The 21,544-nt window shown below is 44.9% G+C and overlaps 1 protein-coding gene across 11 annotated transcripts; it reads right to left on the reverse strand.

Annotated features, from left to right (window-relative positions):
• Window positions 1-1,986: 1,986 nt before the first annotated feature.
• On the reverse strand, window positions 1,987-18,669 carry LOC146337829 (uncharacterized). 11 transcript variants are annotated; one of them, XM_084815335.1, is made up of 7 exons: window positions 18,632-18,669; window positions 17,826-17,950; window positions 17,215-17,327; window positions 11,589-11,802; window positions 8,986-9,132; window positions 5,908-6,012; window positions 1,988-2,611 (listed from the first exon to the last, which is right to left on the reverse strand). In XM_084815335.1, exons 4-7 carry the CDS (start codon window positions 11,752-11,754, stop codon window positions 2,571-2,573), a joined length of 459 nt encoding a protein of 152 aa, XP_084671461.1. In that variant the 5' UTR covers window positions 11,755-11,802; window positions 17,215-17,327; window positions 17,826-17,950; window positions 18,632-18,669; the 3' UTR covers window positions 1,988-2,570. The 11 variants fall into 11 exon arrangements, with proteins under 11 accessions (XP_084671452.1, XP_084671461.1, XP_084671454.1 ...); XM_084815328.1 differs by lacking the exons at window positions 17,826-17,950; window positions 18,632-18,669 and adding an exon at window positions 17,479-17,548; XM_084815334.1 differs by lacking the exon at window positions 17,215-17,327 and having other exon boundaries at window positions 1,989-2,611; window positions 18,632-18,668.
• Window positions 18,670-21,544: the final 2,875 nt, after the last annotated feature.

The raw sequence follows: 21,544 nt of genomic DNA on the forward strand, positions 1-21,544 counted from the left end.
CACACAGTATTCAGCAGACCTTGGGGAGATCCCCCTCCCCAATATGGTCCATATGTGGTCTATGGACCTCAGGTTGCCCAAATGTGTTTAAGACTAGGAGTGTGCACCACTTTGGTGCAAAGCCCACATAGCAAGGTGAACTGGGCTGATTTGGAGGTGCCTCAGTGTGACACGAGGCAGATGAGAACAGCGCTGATGCACCCCAAAGCGAAGTGGGTCACCTACAAGGCACCGCAGTCTGCCTTGTCTATTCAGAGCTCTTCTGATGCATTCTGAGCAGCCCAGACATGCTGGCTCCAAAATACATCTACGTGTGAAAGGTCAGGGAGAGGGAGAAGGAGGGGGAGGACGGAGGGGGAAGGAGAGAGGAGGAGGAGGGAGTGAGCATGGCCAAATTAGGGCTGAACTTAACCCAGCAGTGTCTAATCGGTGACGGTGGTGGTGGTGGTGGTGGTGGTGTGTGTGTAGGAAAAATTGCAAATATTTTGGCAAAAGCCTGCATTTGTTTATTGCTTGAGAGCAAGAGGGTTGGCTGGGTTAGATCTGCATTTATTTCTTAAGTTTGGTTAGATCTGTGTATGTGTGTGGGGGGTGCAGTTTGTTCTTATACTTTCCTACCCAGTCCTTTTCCATTCTTCTTTCTTTTCTAGATGATTAATTAAATAACAAACACTTTTACTATATTAGTTAGCTTCTTCTTGGCTTGTTCTTTTGCTTCCCCCCACCCCCGATTCATACTGTTCATTGCAAGAGCAAGAGGTAGTCCATTTGTTGGGTTCCTGAGAGAGCCGCATGTGTTTCTTAAGTTTGGTTAGATCTGGGGTGGGGATGGGGCTTCAGCTTCCTCTTATACTTTCCTACCCAGTCCTTCTCCATTTAACTCTTCTTTATTTTCTAGATTATTAATTGAAAAACAAACATTTACTGTATTCGCTGGCTTCTTCTGGGCTTGTTCTTTTGCCCCCCACCCACCCACCCACCCAAAGACCACTGAGAGCCTGAGGTCATTGAAACCTACAGCAGAGATCAGCAACTGCATATGTAAATATAAACTGGATAATGATGTGCACTTGCTACACTCTCAGTTCCTTCAGTTCACTTGCAGCATTTTTTAAAATTAAAAACTGGCTGAAGTTTGGCAGGCGTGGTGGGGCTAAATAAATAAATAAATGGTTTATTAAAATATAAAATAAATATAAAATATTCCTTTTGTGTGTGCTAGGCTAGGGGGAAAAAAAGCACATTGCTACAAAAACAAACTACTCTGCCAACTTGCCTGCCAGGAAGTACTACAGGAAAGGGGTTGTTTACACTTCAGAGAAACCTACAGCAGAGATTAGGGATAGCAACCTCCTCCACTAACTTATTACCCCTTCTGAGTTTGGTTTGAGTTTCTGAGAACACTACATTTCACCTGCGCCAACAACCCCAAACCTTCTGGGCCCAACTGTCTGATATTTGGTAGGTGGGATCCCTTCCAGTGGGGATGGGGGTTCCCCAAATGTCATGCACAGCTATGCAAGCAGTGAAAAGTTACAGCTCTTTGCTTTGAGAGGTTTTGTGGAATAAATCAGATTTCACCTGGGGTTACAACCTGGCCCTTTGGGGGACCTCAGGTGGCCCCACCCCCTTTCCCCCAACCATTGTTGGTTTGGTGGTTTCTTGGCTTCTGTGCATCTTATCTGCCACTCTAGAAGGCTGAAATGCCTCTCCTAAGGCTTAGGAGCTCTGAACTAAAATATAGAAAAATATGGTGCTTTTTGTCCCCACCATCACTTGAACGCAGCCACCAAGAGCTTCTCCAAAACTGAATTCGGCCCACGGACTGAAAGAGGTTCTCCATCTCTGACGCGCAGCATAGAAGTACAGACATCAGGGAGCCTGGCTGGCTCTGTGTTGAGTGAACATGCACGCAAGGACAAATCTGGGTTTGCCTTTGTGTAGTGTGTGAAATCTGGCCTCGTAAGGTAAAGTGCTTCATCAAGTAAGTCACAGAAGATTATTCTTAAAGTAAAGGACAGACAATACAGAATTGGCTGGGAATTATATTTGCCAAACTGGAGACCATTTTCAGAGCTCACCTCTGGCCAAAAGAAGTCATATTTGGGTCCAATTCAAATGCCTTCAATAAACTCTTCAAGAAAGAGGGCCTTCCCCAAATAATGAGTGGGCTTCTTATCAGGGCTGGCTAACATGTGGCCTTCTGGGTGTTAGTAGACTGCAACTCCCATTATCCTTCACCATTGGCTATACTGGTGAGGGCTGATGGAAACTGTAGTCCAACAACATCCAGAGAGTCACACATTCCCACCCCTGCTTTAGATGGGGGATGGAGGAACCCAGAGCAAATGAGCAAAGGATCCAGATGAGAGAGGACCAGGAAGTCTGGGAGAACAACCAGGCCTCCTGATTCTACATCCAAGTCCATCCCTCTGTGCTCATAATCAGGCTGCCTTTTAAGTGTAGGAATATACTCCCAAGTCCACTGTGCTTCAGTGTGGCCTCTATTTCTGCCCTCACATATAGCTCCTGATGTCATCTCAAAAGGCAGCAGCATCTTTTCCCTCTGCTCATGTTGATGTGTCCAGTTGTAATGTGTAAGGAATGCCACCTGTCCGGAGAGAAAAGATATGGATTAAGTGGGCAATAGGTGAAGCAGAATAAAACATCAGCAGCATGATGGAGCACCAGCACCAGAACCAAAACCACCTGGTGTCAGGGTGGACACTGAGCCCATAGAATCCCAGAGTAGTTCTGATTCTGAGGAAGAGCAGTCGCTCCTGGGAGAGGAGCGTGCTCCTCTTTCTCAGGGCCCACAGCTGACGGAGATTCCTCCCACCAGCATTCCTAGATTAGATAGCAGTCCTGGGAGTGACAGAGCGCGGGAAGCAGACTTGGTGGATGCGCGACGCCGACGCAGAGAGCGGCGCCAAATGGAGGGCGCAGAAAGGAGGTGTAGTGCCCGGTTGGCGCGCAAACAACAGCTGCACCCAGAGGCTCCAAGGGAAAAGGGGAGGGACCCTCCCTAGTCCTTAAGTTCAGGGGTCTGCCAGTAATTCCCTTTCAAACGGGGACCAACTGTTCCAACTTAGGGCATAGGTACTGTGGTGCTCAGATCTAGTTGCAAACGGTATAGCTGTTAAGTTGTAAAAGAAGAATAAAGCTTTGAAAGGAATCCCTTTGTCTGTGTCTGGACTTGGCTACTGGATTAGACTGAGAGAGCCCTCCAAGGAGCCCTTGACACCTGGGACTCAAGTGACAGTGATGAATCCAGGAACACCCTGAAGCTGCAAGCCTGATCTTTCAGGGGGCCTGCAATCCCCTCCAGGGCAAGTTGAATGCAACTCAGCCAGGCAGTGGACTGGATGTAGGCCAATAAACTGAGACTCAAATCTCTCTCAATCTCAATCTCTATCTCTCCCACCCTGCCCGCCCCCCAGTGGACATGATTGTGGGTGGTTCATCTGTCTGGTTAAATGGCTGCCCTGCTTAGGCTGGGTCAGACTCAGCACTGAGGCAATTGAAAGGCAAATCCAATGGCAAGTGAATAAATAGGCATTGGTCAAAGGCACAGTATTATAGGCAAGAAAAAGAGTTCAGAGAGAGAGAGAGAGAGAGAGAGAGAGGTCCAAGGTACAGTGGAGGTCTAAACACAGATAAGCAGACAGATACAAATGGAGTCCAAGAAACAGAATCAGGAAGAAGTCCAAAGGTTCAGTCATAGAGCAAGATCAGATAGGGATGTTGGAGGAATCTATCCAGGGGGTAAAGTTCACCAAGCTTTTAGCAGCTCAGCCCCCTGGACTTTGACTTTCTTACCTGCAAGCTGTCCCGATTCAATGCAAATCAAGTCGGGCCAGCTTGTGGATTTTCAGGTTATTTGTGTGTTTGTTTTGTTTTCTTAAACCAGTAGTTATGCAAATGGCAGCTGCAATTTGTGTAACTAGTACAAATGTAAGCAATATTAGCATAATTTGTGCAAATTCCTGCCATGATATGCTTGATTTGAACAAATTGTGCCCACAATTTCACAAACAGAAAGTGCAATTTGCACAAATTCAGCATATTACAGCCACAATTTGTACACATTCCAGCCAAAATTGGCACACATTATGTGAATTTCAGCTGTAAATTTGTGTAGATGTCACTTTAAGAAAAAAAAGATCTGAGAGAAGTTCCCGGATTCCAAGAAGAAGCCCATGGCTTGGCTCATAAATCCAAGCCAAGCTGGGGTCAACGGGGAAATCTGGCAAGTTTAAAAAGGCCTAGGTTTCCCCATGATGGCCATTCCTAAGGTCAGAGAAACAAGGGTTCAAGACACTTCAGAAAATAGCCAAATTCATTGTGGACCAATCTGGAGTCAATCCACTCTGATTCTGTATCAAACCCAAGTAGAGGTTTGAAAAATTGAGATTTTGTGCCTCAGATACATATCTTCTTATGTTTCTTGTGATCTGTTGTTCTGAAAATGACAGACTGACTATAGGTCTCCTTAAGTAAAAAAAAAACAAAAACCCTGCATAGTTTCAGAAGGATAGGTGCAGTTGTTCATGAAGAGAGGGAATCCTCAATTGGAGGGGATCTATGCTTCTCTGTCCCTCTTCTGCATGGTTTTTGGGAAACGTTTTGAAAATTGTTCATGTCACAGAGATGTCCCCAGGCAAGAAACTGGCAAAGTTTCAGCAGGATAGATGCTTGAAAACCAGTTTAATGTTTTCCCTTTGTGGATCATGGTGGCGTTGGAAGAATGTTTAATAAAGGAAAGCATATGTAACCCAAAATGTACTGAGAAATAACAGAACAAAATGAGACTGGAACCAAAATTGAACCCAACAAACAAAACAAATAAAACCAAAGTTAAATAGGGAGAAAGAACTACACTGAGGTACAGTGCTGGCAAACTTCCTGGTCAAAAAGCAAAGCAAGAGACACAGACAAAAATAGGGGAATAATCTCTCTCTCTCTCTCTCTCTCTCTCTCTCTCTCTCACACACACACACACACACACACACACAACTTCAGGACTACAAGAAGGAAATAAATTCAAATTATTTAATTTATTTTTCCTAACTACTGGAGGGGGAAACAGGTTTGCTGCCTGTATTTGCTACACAAATGCAGTCTCACTCACAGACAGACAACTCAACAGACAAGTCAACAGAGAAGGACTAAGATATCAAAGTAGAGTATCTCGAAAAGATTTTGCTGGAAAAAGTCTGAGATAAGTATTGTGTGAAAGCAGAAAGAACCACGAACAAACAAAACTTGAGGCCAGGTGGCCCCATCCCACCCCAACACACAGGAAAACATTCTTTCAGTTCACTTCCTACTTCCAAGCAGAGAAATAGAAGATATTGAAACACTCGATAGAATTCAGTCTTCACCACAGGTGATTGGAGTCCCTGGTAAAACATGTCCTAGGCTCAGAAGGTGAACCTATCAGTCACTCAAATGCATTCCCTCCCTTCCTCTTCCTTCACTCAGTGTTTCAGAGACATGAAATTGATTTGTAGGAGACATGAAACAAGTCTCCACAATCTCTGAAACATGATTTGTTAATGCTCTGGTTCTGTCGCATTTGGAGGGAAGCCCACTTCTCTTTGGGAAGCAACAAAACTGGACTGAAGTGGCATGATTCTGCTTGGGCTTCAGGTTTCATCCAAATCTGATGCGCACCCCTAGATTTAACCATTAAAAGCCCTAAAAGGCTTGGGGCCAGGCTGCCTGAAGGAGAGTCTTCTCCCATATCTACCTACCGTAAGGTCATCATCCAAGACCTTCTTCCAGGTGCCCCCACAAAATGAATCAAGGCAGGTGGCTACATGAAGAAGGGCCTTTTCAGTGTCTGTCCCACCCCCCAGCCCACCCCCCCATGGGTGGAACTATTCATATTCTGCAAATACTTACTACTTATAAGGAAGAGAGGAACGGATGCCCAGCCCAAGCCAGAAGACCATCCATTTGCCGTAAACACTCCTGAAAAAACAGCCATGGCAATCATGGTAAAAACACCTGTAAACAAATAAAAAAAATGGTGTCAACATGTACCTCCCCTAGAACAGTCATGGAGAATCTCTGGCTGGGGAACCTTCCATGAGGGTTCCCTATCTGACCCTTCAGCTTCTTCCCCAGGCTTTAGCTCTTATCTCCAACTCTCTGCTGATCTGACATGAGAAATCTTTCCCTGCTCAGGGCTCAGAGAGGCTCCCTTGCTCAGTATTAAGGAAAGGAAAGCTCTTATGGACCAACTAATGAGGAAGGACTGGGTGCATGTATACAAGGGTGAGGGCGTATGTGAATGGTGTGTGAGAGAATGGGGAGGCCGTGCCCCCTGCTGGCATGCAGCCCCTGAGAGGTTTCCCAAGTTGTAATCCAGTCCTTGATCTGAAAAAGATTCTCCACCCTGCCTTAGAACATAAGATCAGACCAAGGCCTATCAATCCAGCATCCTGTTTTCCAGAGGGACCAAACAGGTGCCCCTGAGAAGCCCACAAGTAAGACATGGCTCGGAGTTATTGATGGCCTTCTCCTCCATTAGTCTCTCCAATGCCTCTTGAAAGCCATTTAAGTTGGAGGCTATCAGCACATCTTGTGGTAGTGAATTCCATAGTTTAACTATGTGTTGTGTGAAGAAGTCCTTCCTTTTATCTCTCCTGAATCCCATCCCTCAGCTTCATTGCATGATCCCAGGTTCTAGGATGATTAGAGAGGGAGAAAAAAGGACTCCCTGTATGTTTTCTCCACACAACACATAATTTTATACACCAAACATTTACCTGCCATTTTTCTAGACTATATATCCCCAAACATTGCAACAGTTTCACTTAGGGGAGTTGTTCCAGTCTCCTGATAATTTTGGTATCCCTTTTCTTAACAATATCCGGGGGTGGGGGGAAGCAACCATGACTGTATACATTATCCCAAGTGCAACTGCACCATAGATTTGTATAAAGGCATTTTGATACTGGCAATTTTATTTTCAGCCCTTTAGCTTATGATCCCTAGCATGGCATTAGCCATTTTCATAGCTGTCTCACCTACGCCACTAAGTCACTTGAATGTAACTGAAAACAGAAGTCATGGGGAGAATGGGATCAGGACCATGGCACATGGGAAGGAGGGTTAACCCTCTCCTCCCACACTGTGATCCTGACATAAATCCCCACCACCCACACACATGCATCTGCTGTTTGGTGCAGGAGGGAAGTCTCAATTAGCTCCAAAGGAAGATTTCCTCCTGTGCCGAATACCAGCTTTGGGAGAATATTCGGACTATGGCTGTTCTAGACTGTCATAAAGGGCAATTCCTTCCTTCAGTGATCAGGAAGGTCAGGGTAGCAGAGGAGCTGGCCTGCAGAGAGCACAGAAAGAAAGAAAGAAAGAAAGAAAGAAAGAAAGAAAGAAAGAAAGAAAGAAGCAGGGGGATGGGACCAGTCCAGGTGCTACTCTTCTTCTAAAGCCTCAGCTGCCTCACATTGAGCATCACACCTAGTAGTGGTCTCTGGAGGACTACTGGCGTCTTCTGACTTTCCCTGACCCTTGCAACCACTAAGATTAGTATCATGACCCTCCTCCTTTGTTTCCTCAAGTTCCATGGTTATCATTTCAGGAAGATGGCAAGATACAACAGTGGTGTAGGAGGCCAGGGGTAACTCCCCCCTCCTCCCACACCATGTGCTCTGGTCCCAATTATATTATCTCCCTGTGCTTCTATTTTCAGCTAACACAAGATAGGGATGGCAGAGAATTCCGCCACAGATCACGGTGAGGCCGAATGCCAGTGCATTCGGCCCCCCGAACTCCATGGCAGAACGGCCTGCCCCCCCTGCCCCCCCCCGCGGATCCCCCCCAGGATGAGACTCACCTGGGGCAGATCTTCTGGGCAGCGGCAGCGGCACCTGTGATGGCTGGTCTTCCGACCGGCTGCCGCCGCTGCCATTTCCACTCTTGTAAAAAAAAGAAAAAAGAAAAAAAGAAAGACGTGATAGGCTACGTAAAGATTTACGTAGCCTATCATGACTAGGTTTTAAAAAAAAACACGTCGTGATAGGCTACGTAAATCTTTACGTAGCCTATCATGGCTGGGTGGGTTAAAAAAAAAAACCGCGTACGCAAATGGCGGCGGCTATGGCTGCCGCCATTTGCGTTCCTTATTTTTGCCCTCTTAATCTACGTAAATATTTACGTAGACAATGACGGCGAAAATAAAGGGGAACGCAAATAGCGTAGCGGGCGCTATTTGTGTCCCTTTTTGATTCGCCGTTTTAGCCTACGTAAATATTGACGAAGGCTAACACGGGGAATCAAAAAGGGACGCAAATAGCGCCCACTACGCTATTTGCGTTCCCCTTTATTTTCGCCGTCATAGTCTACGTAAATATTTACGTAGATTAAGAGGGCAAAAATAAGGAACACAAATGGTGGCGGCCATAGCCGCCGCCATTTGCATACGCGGTTTGTTTGTTTGGTTTTTTCCCCAGAGCCCTCTGCGGCCGGAAATCCAGCTGCGGACAGATCTGGCCTGGCTGGGCCTGGCCGGCTGGTCTGCAGAGCTGCCGCAGAGCACAGCCGACCATGGAGGATTCCAGGGGGGAGGAACAGAGCGCCTTCCTGGTGCCTCCCCCCCCCCACCATCAATATAATCCGCGAACAGGTAAGTGACTTTGGTACATCCCTAACACAAGATGAATCCCAAAACTGCAAATGATACATTCAATGTCATGTGTAGCTTGGCCCTCAGATGAAACAATTTCATTCAGAACATCTAGGAGAGCATTAAAGTTGCATTTCAGAACTGAAATTTGGAAATGTTCAGCATGTCCAGATTTTGAGTGTGTGTGGAGTCCTTTCAGCTCAAATCTTTTTGGCGTAGGGTCTGGGAATTTTCAAATGCAAATTATGGCTTGGAGGTAGGGGACTTGAGAACTGGAATTGGCTGTGGAAGTCAATGTGCATTACTCCATTATGCTTATTACCGCATTATACCTGCTACAGAGTTGGCTACAGCTGCGATCATGGCCAGGGAGATGGAACCCACTTGAGACAGAAAAAATGTGGCACAAATAGCAACACAAGCAATGACACTGGCGATCATTCCCATCAACATGAAAGCTCGAACAGCATTCAGTGCATCTATAGAGAGCCAAAGGAGAAAGGGGGGGGGGGTTCAATACATCAGTGGTGTTGAACAATAGCATTGCACAGGAATCATGAAATACTTGCATCCTAGACTGAATCCCTGCCTAATTATGCAAGGTCATCCAAAGCAAGTTTACTGTGCTACGATAAGGATTGGCACTTACAACTGAACATCAGAAATAGAGTGAATGATAATTGTCATTAGGATCCAGTACCAATGGGTTCACCCTGTGGGATTGCATCACCCACACCTCCTTGCAAATAGTTATGGAGTGTCTAGCCACTCCCTATAATGCAACATTATCTCAGTCACTTGACTCGCAGTTGGCCATTTGGATGCCAAACATAGCCACCAAAGCTGGAGCCAGGACAGCCATCATTCATCCAGACTTTCAGTCCAGAGTGCAGCATCCACATGCTCCTCACCTGCTGTGGCAAGGTATGCTACAGAGCAAGTGAGAACATAAGAACATAAGAAGAGCCTTCCTGGGTCAGACCAGAGGTCCATCTAGTCCAGCATTCTGTTCACACAGTGGGCAGCCAGCTGTCAACCAGGAACCCACAAGCAGGGCATGAGCGCAACAGCACCCTCCCACCCATGTTCCCCAGCCACTGGTGTACATAGGCTCACTGCCTCTGGTACTAATGGTAACATATAGCCATCAGGACCAGTAGCCACTGATATCCTTTTCCTCCAAGAATCTGTCCAACCCCCTTTTAAAGCCATCCAAATTGGTGGCCACCACTACACCCTGTGGTAGCAAGTTCCATAGTTCAACTATGCACTGTGTGAAAAAGTACTTCCTGTTGTCTGTCCTGAATCTTCCACCAATCAGCTTCATAGGATGACCCTGGGTTCTAATATTTTGAGAGAGGGAGAAAAAAGTCTCCCTATTCTCATTCTCCACACCATGCATAATTTTGTGCACCTCTATTATATCTCCCCTTAGCCTCCTTTTTTCCAAGCTCAGCAATCCCAGCTGTTGTAACCTTCTGTCATACGGGAGATGCTCCAGCCCCTTGATAATTTTAGTTGCCCTTTTCTGCACTTTTTCCAGCTCTACAATATCTTTTTTTAGGTGTGGTGACCAGAACTGTACACAGGATTCAAAGTGTGGCCACACCATAGATTTGTATAAGGGCAGTATGATATTGGCAGTTTTATTCTTAATTCCTTTTCCAATTATGCCTAACATGGACTTTGCCTTTTTTACAGCAGCTGCACACTCGGTTGACATCTTCATTGAGATGTCCACTATAACCCCAAGATCTCTTTCCTGGCTGGTCACCGCTAGCTCAGATCTCATCAGGGTATACTTGCAGTTGGGATTTTTTGCCCCAATGTGAATCACTTTACACTTGCTTACATTGAACTGCATTTGCCATTTAGATGCCCATCTTCCCAGTTTGGAGAGATCCTTTTGGAGCCCTTCACAATCCCTTTTGTTTTAACCACCCTAAATAATTTGGTGTCATCAGCAAACTTGGCCACTTCACTGCTCACTCCTAATTCCAGATCATTTATGAACAGGTTGAAATGCATAGGTCCTAATATAGATCCCTGTGGGACCCCACTGTTTACTTCCCTCCATTGGGAGAACTTACCATTTATTCCTACTTTCTGCTTTCTGTTCTTAAACTAGTTAATGATCCATAAGAGGATCTGTCCTCTTATTCCATGACTGCTAAGTTTTCTCAGGAGTCTTTGCTGAGGGACTTTTGGAAGTCCAAGTAAACAAGTGAGGAGGTGGGGGGAAGGATGACAAGACCAGGCAGGAAATGGGCAGGAGAGGCCATGGCTGCCTTATCTCCTGCTTCAGTGGGGGATCTGAAAGGCTGTGCCTAGTGTTCAGGCTGCAAGATTCCAAGTTTCCAGACCTATCCATCCCACCCAGTTGAAGTAGGAGAGGCAGCTGAAAGCCTTTCCCAATCACCTGAGCACAGATGGTATGAGAGAAGGAGGTCCCTAAGTAACCCAGGCCAGATTGTTAACAGATACCCTTGTCCACTAATAACTTTTATGGACTTGTTAGTATTATATCAACCATGATAACAACCCCATACACACACACACACACACACACACTGGGGTGGGCAAACGTCAGGGCTGATGGATCTAATTTGTTTTGTTTTTTTACACCAACCAGAGTCAGATGCAAAAAAGTGGCATAGGAGAGCTTCTGTGTACTTAGACCCGGATGCCTCAGAGTGCATGTGCAGCCCAAGAATTCCTTTTCAGTACCAGAACTGAACTCAGTCCTCTCTCTCTCCCTCACACACACACACACACAAAGACTGGTGCCTGGTGTGGTTCCCCATGCAAGTTTACCTGCCTGGCTGTCAGGAGCAGTTGTGTTTGTTGACCCTGAGTAATTGTCAATGAAACCCACACTTGAAGGGGCAAGGTGCTCCTGAGTACCACTCTGCAACCCTTCCAGTGAATATCTTACCTGAAACATCCACCCCAATTGAAATACAAGTGTTCAAAGCACACGTTTTCCACAGGCCACTATGACCTATGCCAGCTATTTCCCAGAAGTCTGAGCCCAGGGAAATAAGAAGCTCCAAGAGACTGAGGAAGGAGCAGACCACAGCAACGATCTGTGTGGCATTCATTGTGGCCACCTGTCAAGTCTGTGACTGCTCAGCGCAACTGGGATGAACCTGGGGGAAGAGAGACAATAAGGTCATTCTATATAGAGCTGTGTGCAAAATGCCTCTTGACATTCTCCACCTTACTTGTGGGCAGAGAAAAATGGGGGACAATTTCACTGAATTTCTCCAAGGGGAGGAGAAATTCCCCATGGTTTCTCTCAGTCGGGCTCCCCACTGGCAGGGCTTGCTTTCTTTTTAGCTTTCTTTTTAGTAAGGGTTTTCAGGGGGTTTCAGGCTGCAACAGCATGAATTGTCTTGGCAGGCTGGCCCTAGGGATGTTAGAACACATCCCAGGTTGGGTACTCTGGGCACCCTCCGAGCTGTCTCCTTGATCACTGTGCCCACATAGACTTATACGCAAAAGGCACTGTGAATCGCCCATAGACTCTAGGTTCACAGCACTATTTTGCCCACAAGTCTATGGGCAAGCGCTGCTGATCACCATGTTTTTTAAAAACATGGCGATCAGGATAATGATGAACAGGCCTGGGTAAGTTCCAGGCTGCTTACTGAGCGCAGGGGGGGCTCGACTGCAGCCCCGAGGGCCAGCAAGAAGGGGAGTGCTCGGAGGACGCAGCTTGGGGGGGCGCAGCTTGGGGGCGGGGGCACCAGCGGTCCAAAAGATTTGCAGACAGAAAAGGGCACCCACACCATCCCTAGCTGGCCCCCAGTTTGCATCCACTGCAATGCGGGTGGGGGCAGTGTTGTGTCCAGCTCCAGAGATGAGGTGGAGTTTGTGCTCTGCCAAAATCTGTCCTCCAATTGCCTGAATTCTTCTTCCCCCCTGAAAGAGGCTTCTATTGTTCTGCCACATTCAGGAAGCTTTATAATTTATTTTTGTGGTGTTTTTGAGCTAACCTGATCACAGGTAGCCTCCCAGGCTGCCTGCACATCCTGATCTGAAAAAGCCCCATGGGAGGAATTACCTCATGGTGCCTTAAGCCGGGCTTTAAGTGAGGTGTAGGAAGCTGAAGCAGCGGCAGGCAGCTGGAGAGATGATGGTACAATGAAAAACAGGACTTTTGCACTGACTCCTCAGGCACCTCCTGAGTAAGGTCAGGTCAAGAAACTCAAACCCAGCCCATGAGAATTTCTCCAAAATTTCTTCACCATTGAATTTCTTTTCGGAAGCAATTTCTCTTCTATCAAATTGAACGAGAATGGTCAAAAAAATGTGGGAGCAAGTTTCGGCACAGCTCTAATTCCATATCCATTGCAGCTTGTGTCTGAGTGTGCACTGCCCTTCCTGAGTGCCCTCCTTGCCCAGCCAGTGGCCAAGGGGTAGGGGACAGCCTACTGTGCTGTGCGGCCGCTACAAGACTACACATGCAGAAAGGCCTCCAACAGATGTCACCAGCCTGTGCAGGTTTCTGTGCATGTGCAGAGGCCTATAGCATCTCAGCCTATGTGAACTGTGCCCTCCTTGCCTACCCAGGGACAACAGTATTGTAGCTTGAGGCAGTAATAAGATCAATAAAAGTAGAAGGCATTTCCATTCCTGTTATAAAAAGATGTGCTGAGGCAGCCACGGTCTCACATTTAACACATTGGTTCAGTTATGATAAGTCAGTCCTTTGGGAACCAGATACTATTTCAACTCACCTGAAGAATACACTTTGATATTGCAGTAAAGCACATCAGGATATTATAAAACTGAATCCTTGCACCCGCATAATATGTGGGACAGATTTAGAAATAAGCCCAGGCCTTTCTCTACATACTACAATTTATTAAACTGATGAATTGGAGAACAAAACTTCGGCTATTGGGCAGTATAAAAATGAAATAAATAAATAAAATAAACATACACATAATTATATATAAAGATATATAATCTTTTAATATATATTAAAAGATGGTGAACTTAAAATATGTACATAAATAACTGATGATATTTTTTTTTTCATCCCCACATTTCAAAATTTGCAGATCAGACATTTTGTTACTAGGCCTTGAGGAAACACCCTGTACTTAAAGACCAAATATAGATGAAGTATGATAATTAAGAGCAAATTAAAATAATATTCAGCCAATGATATAATTCCTATCACCAATTTAGATTGATCAAGAAAGGCAGATCAACAGAAATGGGAAATGGATATAAGATCTGAAATATCATCAGAGGTTTAAGGTTGGATTACAACAGCAAATTCTCTGTATGAATTGTAGAATTCTGTTCTGTTGCTTTAAATCTGTTATTGTATTTTAAATCTCTTCATTACTGCTATGTTTTATTCTGGTGTTACATTTGTACTGTAGTTTTAAACTTTTGCATTTTATATTGCATATTAGGGTGACATCTCTAGGGCTAATAGGGCTGAACTTTTAACCCAGCAGTTTGTTTCCTTGCTTTGTACTGTTGGTTCTTTGGTTCCTCGCCCTTCTCAGTTTCGATTCCTTTCCTTCCCATTTTTCTACTCTCCCTATTCTTATATAAAACCAAAGAATACAAACAAACAAACAAAACCCACCCCTTTTCTCTTCTGTTAGGCTTTAGTGTTATTTCCCTTCTCCTCACCCCTTAGCTTGTAGGTAGTTTCTTTCTTTCTTTCTTATCTGCTTTTCTTTTGGTTGTGTGTGTGTGTGTGTGTGTGCGTGCGTGCACTCACACACTGTGTGAGCTTACCATACACATTGTTGTGCAAAAGCAAACAGTGTGTGGCCAAAGCAGTAGACTAATATAAAGTCCAACATATACCGTGGGGCAAACGAGTACACAACACACATAATGTGAAGCAGCATCACTTTTGCTGATGCTCCAAGACACTTTGACTGTCACTTGTGTTTAGGGATGTACGAAAGTCACTTACCTGGTCCCGCAGCTTGCTTCGCGGTGGGGGGGAGGTGCTTCGGTTCTCCCCCCGAAGTTCAGGCCGGGGGGGGAGGTGCCCCACCTTGCCCGGCCAAAATTCAGGCTGGGGAGAAGCGCCCCGTCTCCCCGGCCACGAAATAAAAAAGTGAATTTAAAACACACACACACACACCCGTGATAGGCTATGTAACAATTTACGTAGCCTATCACGGCTAGATTTCCAAAGTCAGTCGTGATAGGCTATGTAAATCATTATGTAGCCTATCATGGGTGACTTTGAAAAAAAAAAAAAAGCTCATAAGCAAATGGCGGCGCCCATGGGCGCCGCCATTTGCATTCCTTATTTGGGCCCGGGTAGTCTACGTTAAGGATGGGGGAGAATTTCTCCCGGAAACTTCGGGGGGCCGAGTGCCAACACATTCGGCCCCCCGAAATCGGCGGTGAAATTCTCCGCCACCCCCCCGCCACCCCCCAGGATGGGACTTACCTTTGACGAATGTCCCTCCCGGCGGTGGGTCCCAGCGGCGGTTTGGTGGGTATTCGTCAGGGGCGGGGGCGGCAGCCAGTCTTTCGACCAGCTGCTGCCACCACCATTACAAGGAAAGTAAAAAAAAAAAAAAGTGATAGGCTACGTAATGATTAACGTAGCCTATCACGGCTAGATCTCAAAAGTCAGCCGTGATAGGCTATGTTAATTGTTACGTAGCCTATCACAGGTGTGTGGGTTTTTTTTTTTTAATTCACTTTGTAATGGCGGCGGCAGCAGCCAGTCGGAAGACCGGCCACCGCCCCCGCCACCGCCGAACCGCCGCCGGGAGCCGCCGCCAAGAGGGACGTTGGAGGGAGGTAAGTCCCATCCCGGGGGGGGGGCGGAGAATTTCACCGCCAATTTCGGGGGGCTGAATGCGTTGGCATTTGGCCTCCCCGAGATTCATGGAGAAATTCTCCGCCATCCCTATTTCCTGCGTGTACATCAAATGCCCATAAGAAGAATGATCAGGCTAGGCTATATGTATTTTTAATGTTTGCTTCTGCTTACCCTTTCTGGGGAAGAGGGTTGTCAAAATGATCAAGGGGCTGGAACAATTCCTCTATAAAAGGCTTCAGTGTTTGGGGTATTTAATTCAGAAGAAAGGCAAATAACGGGGGGGGGGGTTATAATATGATATGGAGTACAGAAAGTGCAGCAGTGCAATTAATAAAAAAGCCTCACTAAGTTCAGTCAGTGTGACTTTTCCAGGTAATGTTTATTGCATTTTGCAGCCAAAGAGATGTTTAACTTTTCTTTCTTCCCTTAATGAGAGCCTCAGGTCAGTGGCAGACTCAGGACAGACAAAAGGAAAGTACTTTTGCAGTTCAAAAAAACCTGCACCAGAGATTAGGGATAGTGACCTCCTAATTGACAACTTAAACACCTTCCAATTAGGATCTCTAATCCTCTGTGTGGCTGATAGTTGTTTTGTTTTGTTTTTTACTTTTTGCTTTAGTTTCTGAGAAAAGGAAATTTTATGCATGGCTAGCACAAAAACTCCTGGGCCAAACTGACTGAACATTGGCAGATTCTGTCATCTCCATTGGGGCTGCCAGATGCCCAAATTTCATGCACTTCTGTGGAAGCACTGAAGAATTATAGCTCTTTGTTTTGAGAGATTTTCTTGAAAAAAAGCAAATTTTACCTGTGCCTAGTACAAAAACTCCTGGGCCAAAATGTCTGAAATTTGCCAGGTCCCCAAATGTCATGTATTTATCATAAAAACTGAAAACGTTATGGTCATTTCTGTTTTCCAATGCAAGTCAATGGGAAAATGTAAATGCGAATAATTCAAATATCTAAATCTTGATTCGGATCCGAATCCAAAGTGAATCACATTGGCTTTGAATCAGTTCGAAGCAAATCAGGCCTGATTCAGAAGATCCAAATTGGCTATCATACAGTTTAGATTTGTGCTACAAATAGAATATGTTGGATGCCTATTAAAATAAAGTTTGAATAAAATTGTTTTCTTTAGATCCATTCTGGCTTTAAATACCAGGTGCTGTGGCAAAACAGGAATGTGTGTGTGGAGTGGGAGTCCTGTTGCCTTCGTGCTTGCAAAGTTCCCAGAATCACCTGGTTAGCAACTGTTAGAAATACGACATTGGACTACATTTGTCTGATCCAGGTGGCCATTTCTAGGTTTCTCTGAATTGCACCCTTTGGTGTATAAAACTTGCATTTATTTCTCAGTCTTCAGCACCCCACTTTTCTACCAAATATTGAATGTGGCCTACAATCAAAATCAAACCATACACAATAAAACAACTTTCTGTAACAAAACAGGCTTTATACAAATTAGGAGGAGGATAATGATGATGAAGAAGAAGAAGGAGAAGGAGAAGAAGGAGAAGGAGAAGGAGAAGGAGAAGGAGAAGGAGAAGAAGAAGAAACATTCTTATCTCCTTGCTTTCTTGTGTAACTCTAGTGCACGGGGCTGACCCAAGAAATTTCACTGCCTGAGATGGACAAAATATTACCCACCCCGTCCAATCCAAGAACAAGATGCCCACTGGATTAGCAGCTGAACTTACTTCAATCAATGCTGTCAACACAACTACACCGTCCACAATACCTGAGAGTAGCAGGCTAGCATAGGGGGCACAGCTTAGGCTCATGGATCTCCCTTCCCTGCAGCATCTGCTGGCTAAGGCAGCTGCCTCACTTTGCCTTATGGTGGGGCTGGCCCTGCCAATGCAGGATAATAATATTGGTAAAGTTGCGTCTCGTGTCTCTTCCCCAGTTCCATTCATGTAGAATCAATATTCACCAGGTTTCAAGCTATTACAATAAAGACCCCCTTCCCCTTCCCCAGACAACTATGGACATATCACCTCACCAGGATCAGAATCACCTCCTCCTTTCTTCAGGTGAAAGTAGCACTCTGGAACAAGTACCTTGCATGCTCTGGCTGTACCATCCATAGGATTATACTTTAACAGAGATAGGCAGGATTGGCACCTCCCAGCAAAGCATTCAATCCCTTCATGGAAGATTCTCACCTCTCCTCACTGCTCTCTCTTCCCCATTAATTTCCTCTATGAACTGCTGAGCTCACCTGGACAGAGCCAGGTCAAAGTACTTTGTTTTTTTACTTTCTCACCCATTCGCATTTTTAAAAAAATAAATCTCAAGTTCTTTCCATCCCATGTATGAAGAAATTTGCAAATTTTAGTAAGTCCTTACCCAATGATGACCCAAACAACATTCTCACCCATCTACACCAGCCAAATTCAATAGGCACAGCTCATCCCAGCATGGAGAGAATCATGGCACATCTGCCTGCCATGTCACTTCTAAAGATGAGGAGCCTATCAGAAAAAGAAAAAGAAAAAAAGTGGTGGCAAACATGGTTGAATACACAGGGATTTAAACCGAACAGTAGCATCTTTCCTATGGATGGAGGAGAAATACCTTCCATTAATATAAAGTGTCCTCATTCATCCTTCCTGAACCAATATGCAAACCAAATCACAGTTATACTTGCACAGTCTTCTCCAAAGTTTGTGATGCAGTTCTCCAAGAAAATAAATGCATTAATGTGTTTGTTCAGGGAACATGTGCATAAAAATGCATCTATATGGGGAAGTGTGTATTGGAAGAGGCAAGATACAAAAACATATTGCGGGAATGGCTTGCAGGCAAATGTAATACAAAAATGCATACATTAAGTGAATTGTGCATGAAATTGTGTACCAATTTTCATGCTGACTTTAAAAAAGAAGAAGACGCAAACTGATATGGAAAAAGGATAAAATGGATTTAAGATAAGAAAAATCAGAAATTGACCAAAAGTGAAATTGACAGATGTGTCCCTCGCTACTTTCCCCCTACTACACACAAATGAAAAGATTCAACCTCCCAGCTTTCTTTGTGGATAGATATAGACATAGAATCATAGGGTTGGGAGGGGCCTACAAGACCATCGAGTCCAATCCCCTGCTCAGTGCAGGAAGCCTGATTCCCAGGCGATCTCCCATCCAAGTACTAACCAGGGCTGACCCTGCTTAGCTTCTTCTTGCAGAATACTGTTTTCTTGCTATGTTATCAGTATATATGCTGCCAAAGGACCTTTAGACTGAGGCTGAAAACTGTCACTTGCAATCCAAGGAAAATGCCGGTAATTTGCCAGGACATTATGAACTGTTCTGTTGATAAGGCGAATGAGCGGAACTTTGCATCAAATGTAAAATGTGTCTTTATATTTAGAGCAGAGGCAGGCACTGCCCATACCTCCAGGAGTTTCTGAGAGTTAAAGTCCAAAACATCTGGAAATTGGCGTTCTACCCACCCCTGATTTAGTGTTTTCTTAACAACAACCATGCAGTACCCCAACAGTGGGCCTTCTCTGTGGTGGCACCCACCCTTTGGAAAACCCTCTGTCTTGCAGTTCAGAAGGCAGAAAATGTGGCATCTTTTAAATACCTCCTGGAAAACACAATTGTTCACCCAGGCTTTCCCTGGGCCATTGTTGAATTAATCATGCCACTGCATTACACTGCTCCTTGAATTATTCTTTATTGTAGTTGGAAGTACTTTTAATGTAGTGTTTCTAATGTTGTATTTTAACGTGATTTTACTATTTATTGTGAACTGCTGAGGGATTTTATTATATTCAGCAGAATATAACTGTCATAAATAAATAAATAAATAAATAAATAAATAAAACATTTAAAAATGGACTAGTAAGTCCTTAGTCACATGCAATCTCCATTTGCCTCTGTTTCATGAGGCATGGGCTTAATGTGGAAGTTGTTATACCTGGGTGACATTTTTGTTGGTAATCAGGTTGCATGCAGTGCAATTATGTGCAGGTTTACTCAGAAGTAAGTTTACTCAGAAGTCATGTATGACTTCTTGTCAGAACAATCCTCTGGGGAGGGAAGTGAAAAGAGTGCAGGCAGACTAACTGCCAAGTCCAAAGTCCTGTTGGGCTCACACTGGCAGGGCAGACGGTGTGTGCATGTTGGGGAAGTGATTGACTGAAGGGAAAATAAGTACACCAGCTCCAGGACTGGTATACCTCCTCCTTCCCCATTCCAGGGGCATATCAAGGGAATGGGAGGACTTTAGATCTGCTGGATCCAAAGCCTCCGGCGATCCACATCCACAGAATAACCCTTAATATTTTTTCCTTTCATCCTGGGAGTATCAATGGTAGAGGAGCAATGGCAGTGTACCTTTCCATAGCCACTAGTAGGCGCTTTCTGAGAGGGCCTGTTGCTCTTCCAAGGAGGACTTCCTTCTCCAGCGGTGGAGAGGGAGATCCACAACATCATAGGATTGCTGCTTGAGAGAAATTTTTAAATTCATATTTTTTTCATGTTCTTCACTTCCCAAAGCAGCTGGAAATTCCAAGCTCAATATTTTATACAGAGCCAGTTTCCTTGAGTGAAGAGAGAACTGGAAAGGTGGGACATTTTCACAATACTAGCATGTTTAGTTAACATCATTAGTTAGCTCACTGGATCCTTATAAATGAGCAGTCACGGCCTTGACAGAAGAATGTTACACTTTCTTAATGACTGTGGATGTTTCATAAATGAGTAATCTGCCTGTAGGGATGGGGTAGAAATCATGACCTGGGAGGTGTGTGTGAGAAACAGACATCTGAATAGGCAGGTGGTCAAACTAAATATCCCCTTCATGGATCACTGCCTTGTTGTGGCAAAGGGGCTTGCGTAACTCAGTGAAGCCATAAGCTATGCCATGCAGGGCCACCCAAGATGGACAGGTCATGGCAGAGAGTTCTGACAAAATGTGGTCCACTGGAGAAGGAAATGGCAACCCACTCCAGTATTCTTGCCAAGAAAACCCCATGGAACGTATCACAAGGCTAAAAGATATGATGCCGGAAGATGAGCCCCTCAGGTTGGAAGGTGTCCAAAAGGTGTCTGGGGAAGAGCAGAGGGTATTTCCAAGTAGCGCCAGAAAGAGTGAAGCGGCTGGGCCAAAGCCGAAAGGACACTCAGCTGTGGATGTGTCTGGTGGTGAAAAGAAAATCCGATGTTGTAAAGAACAATATTGTTTAGGAACCTGGAATGTCAGATCAATGAATCAAGGTAAGCTGGAGGTGGTCAAACATGAGATGGCAAGATTGAACATCGACATCTTGGGAATCAGCGAACTAAAATGGACAAGCATGGGCGAATTTAATTCAGGTGACCATTATATCTATTACTGTGGGCAAGAATCCCTTAGAAGAAATGGAGTAGCACTCATAGTCAATAAAAGGGTGGGAAAAGCAGTACTGGGGTACAATCTCAAAAATGGTAGAATGATCTCAGTACGAATCCAAGGCAAACCATTCAACATCACAGTAATTCAAGTCTATGCCCCAACCAAGGAGGACAAAGAAGCTGAGGTTGATCAGTTCAGTGAAGACCTACAACACCTTCTAGAACTAACCCCTCCAAAAGATGTCCTTTTCATCATAGGGGATTGGAATGCTAAAGTAGGAAGTCAAGAAATCACTGGGATAACAAGCAAGCATGGCCTTGGTGTACAAAATGAAGCAGGACAAAGTGGTTCTAGTCCCCACTTGGCCATGGAAGCTCACTGGGTGACTTTGGGCCAGTCACACACTCTCAGCCCAACCTACCTCACAGGGTTGTTGTTGTGAGGATAAAATGGAGAGGAGGAGGATAATGTAAGCCGCCTTGGGTTCCTTGCAAGAGGAAAAAAGGTGGGATATAAATGCAATAATAATAATAATACAAAGGCTAATAGAGTTTTGCCAAGAGAACACGCTGATCATAGCAAACACTCTTTTCCAACAGCAGAAGAGGTGACTCTACACATGGACATCACCAGATGGTCAATATCAAAATCAAATTGATTATGTACTTTGCAGCCAAAGATGGAGAAGCTCTACAGTCAGTAAAAACAAGACCTGGAGCTGACTG

The sequence above is a fragment of the Heloderma suspectum genome, chromosome 10 (assembly GCF_057233095.1).
Source record: "Heloderma suspectum isolate Gila_16-S chromosome 10, 16-S_ref, whole genome shotgun sequence".
In the NCBI taxonomy this organism is placed as follows: domain Eukaryota; kingdom Metazoa; phylum Chordata; class Lepidosauria; order Squamata; family Helodermatidae; genus Heloderma; species Heloderma suspectum.

What these genes read in the sequence shown, in the direction of transcription:
- LOC146337829 (XM_084815326.1), bottom strand. Translation starts at nt 11,754, where the DNA reads ATGAATGCCACACAGATCGTTGCTGTGGTCTGCTCCTTCCTCAGTCTC. An exon ending in AATTGGGGTGGATGTTTCAG is followed by an intron (nt 9,133 to 11,588) that starts GTAAGATATTCA and finishes GGCTCTCTATAG; the next exon opens with ATGCACTGAATGCTGTTCGA. An exon ending in TCCTCTCTTCCTTATAAGTA is followed by an intron (nt 2,612 to 5,907) that starts GTAAGTATTTGC and finishes CTCTCCGGACAG; the next exon opens with GTGGCATTCCTTACACATTA.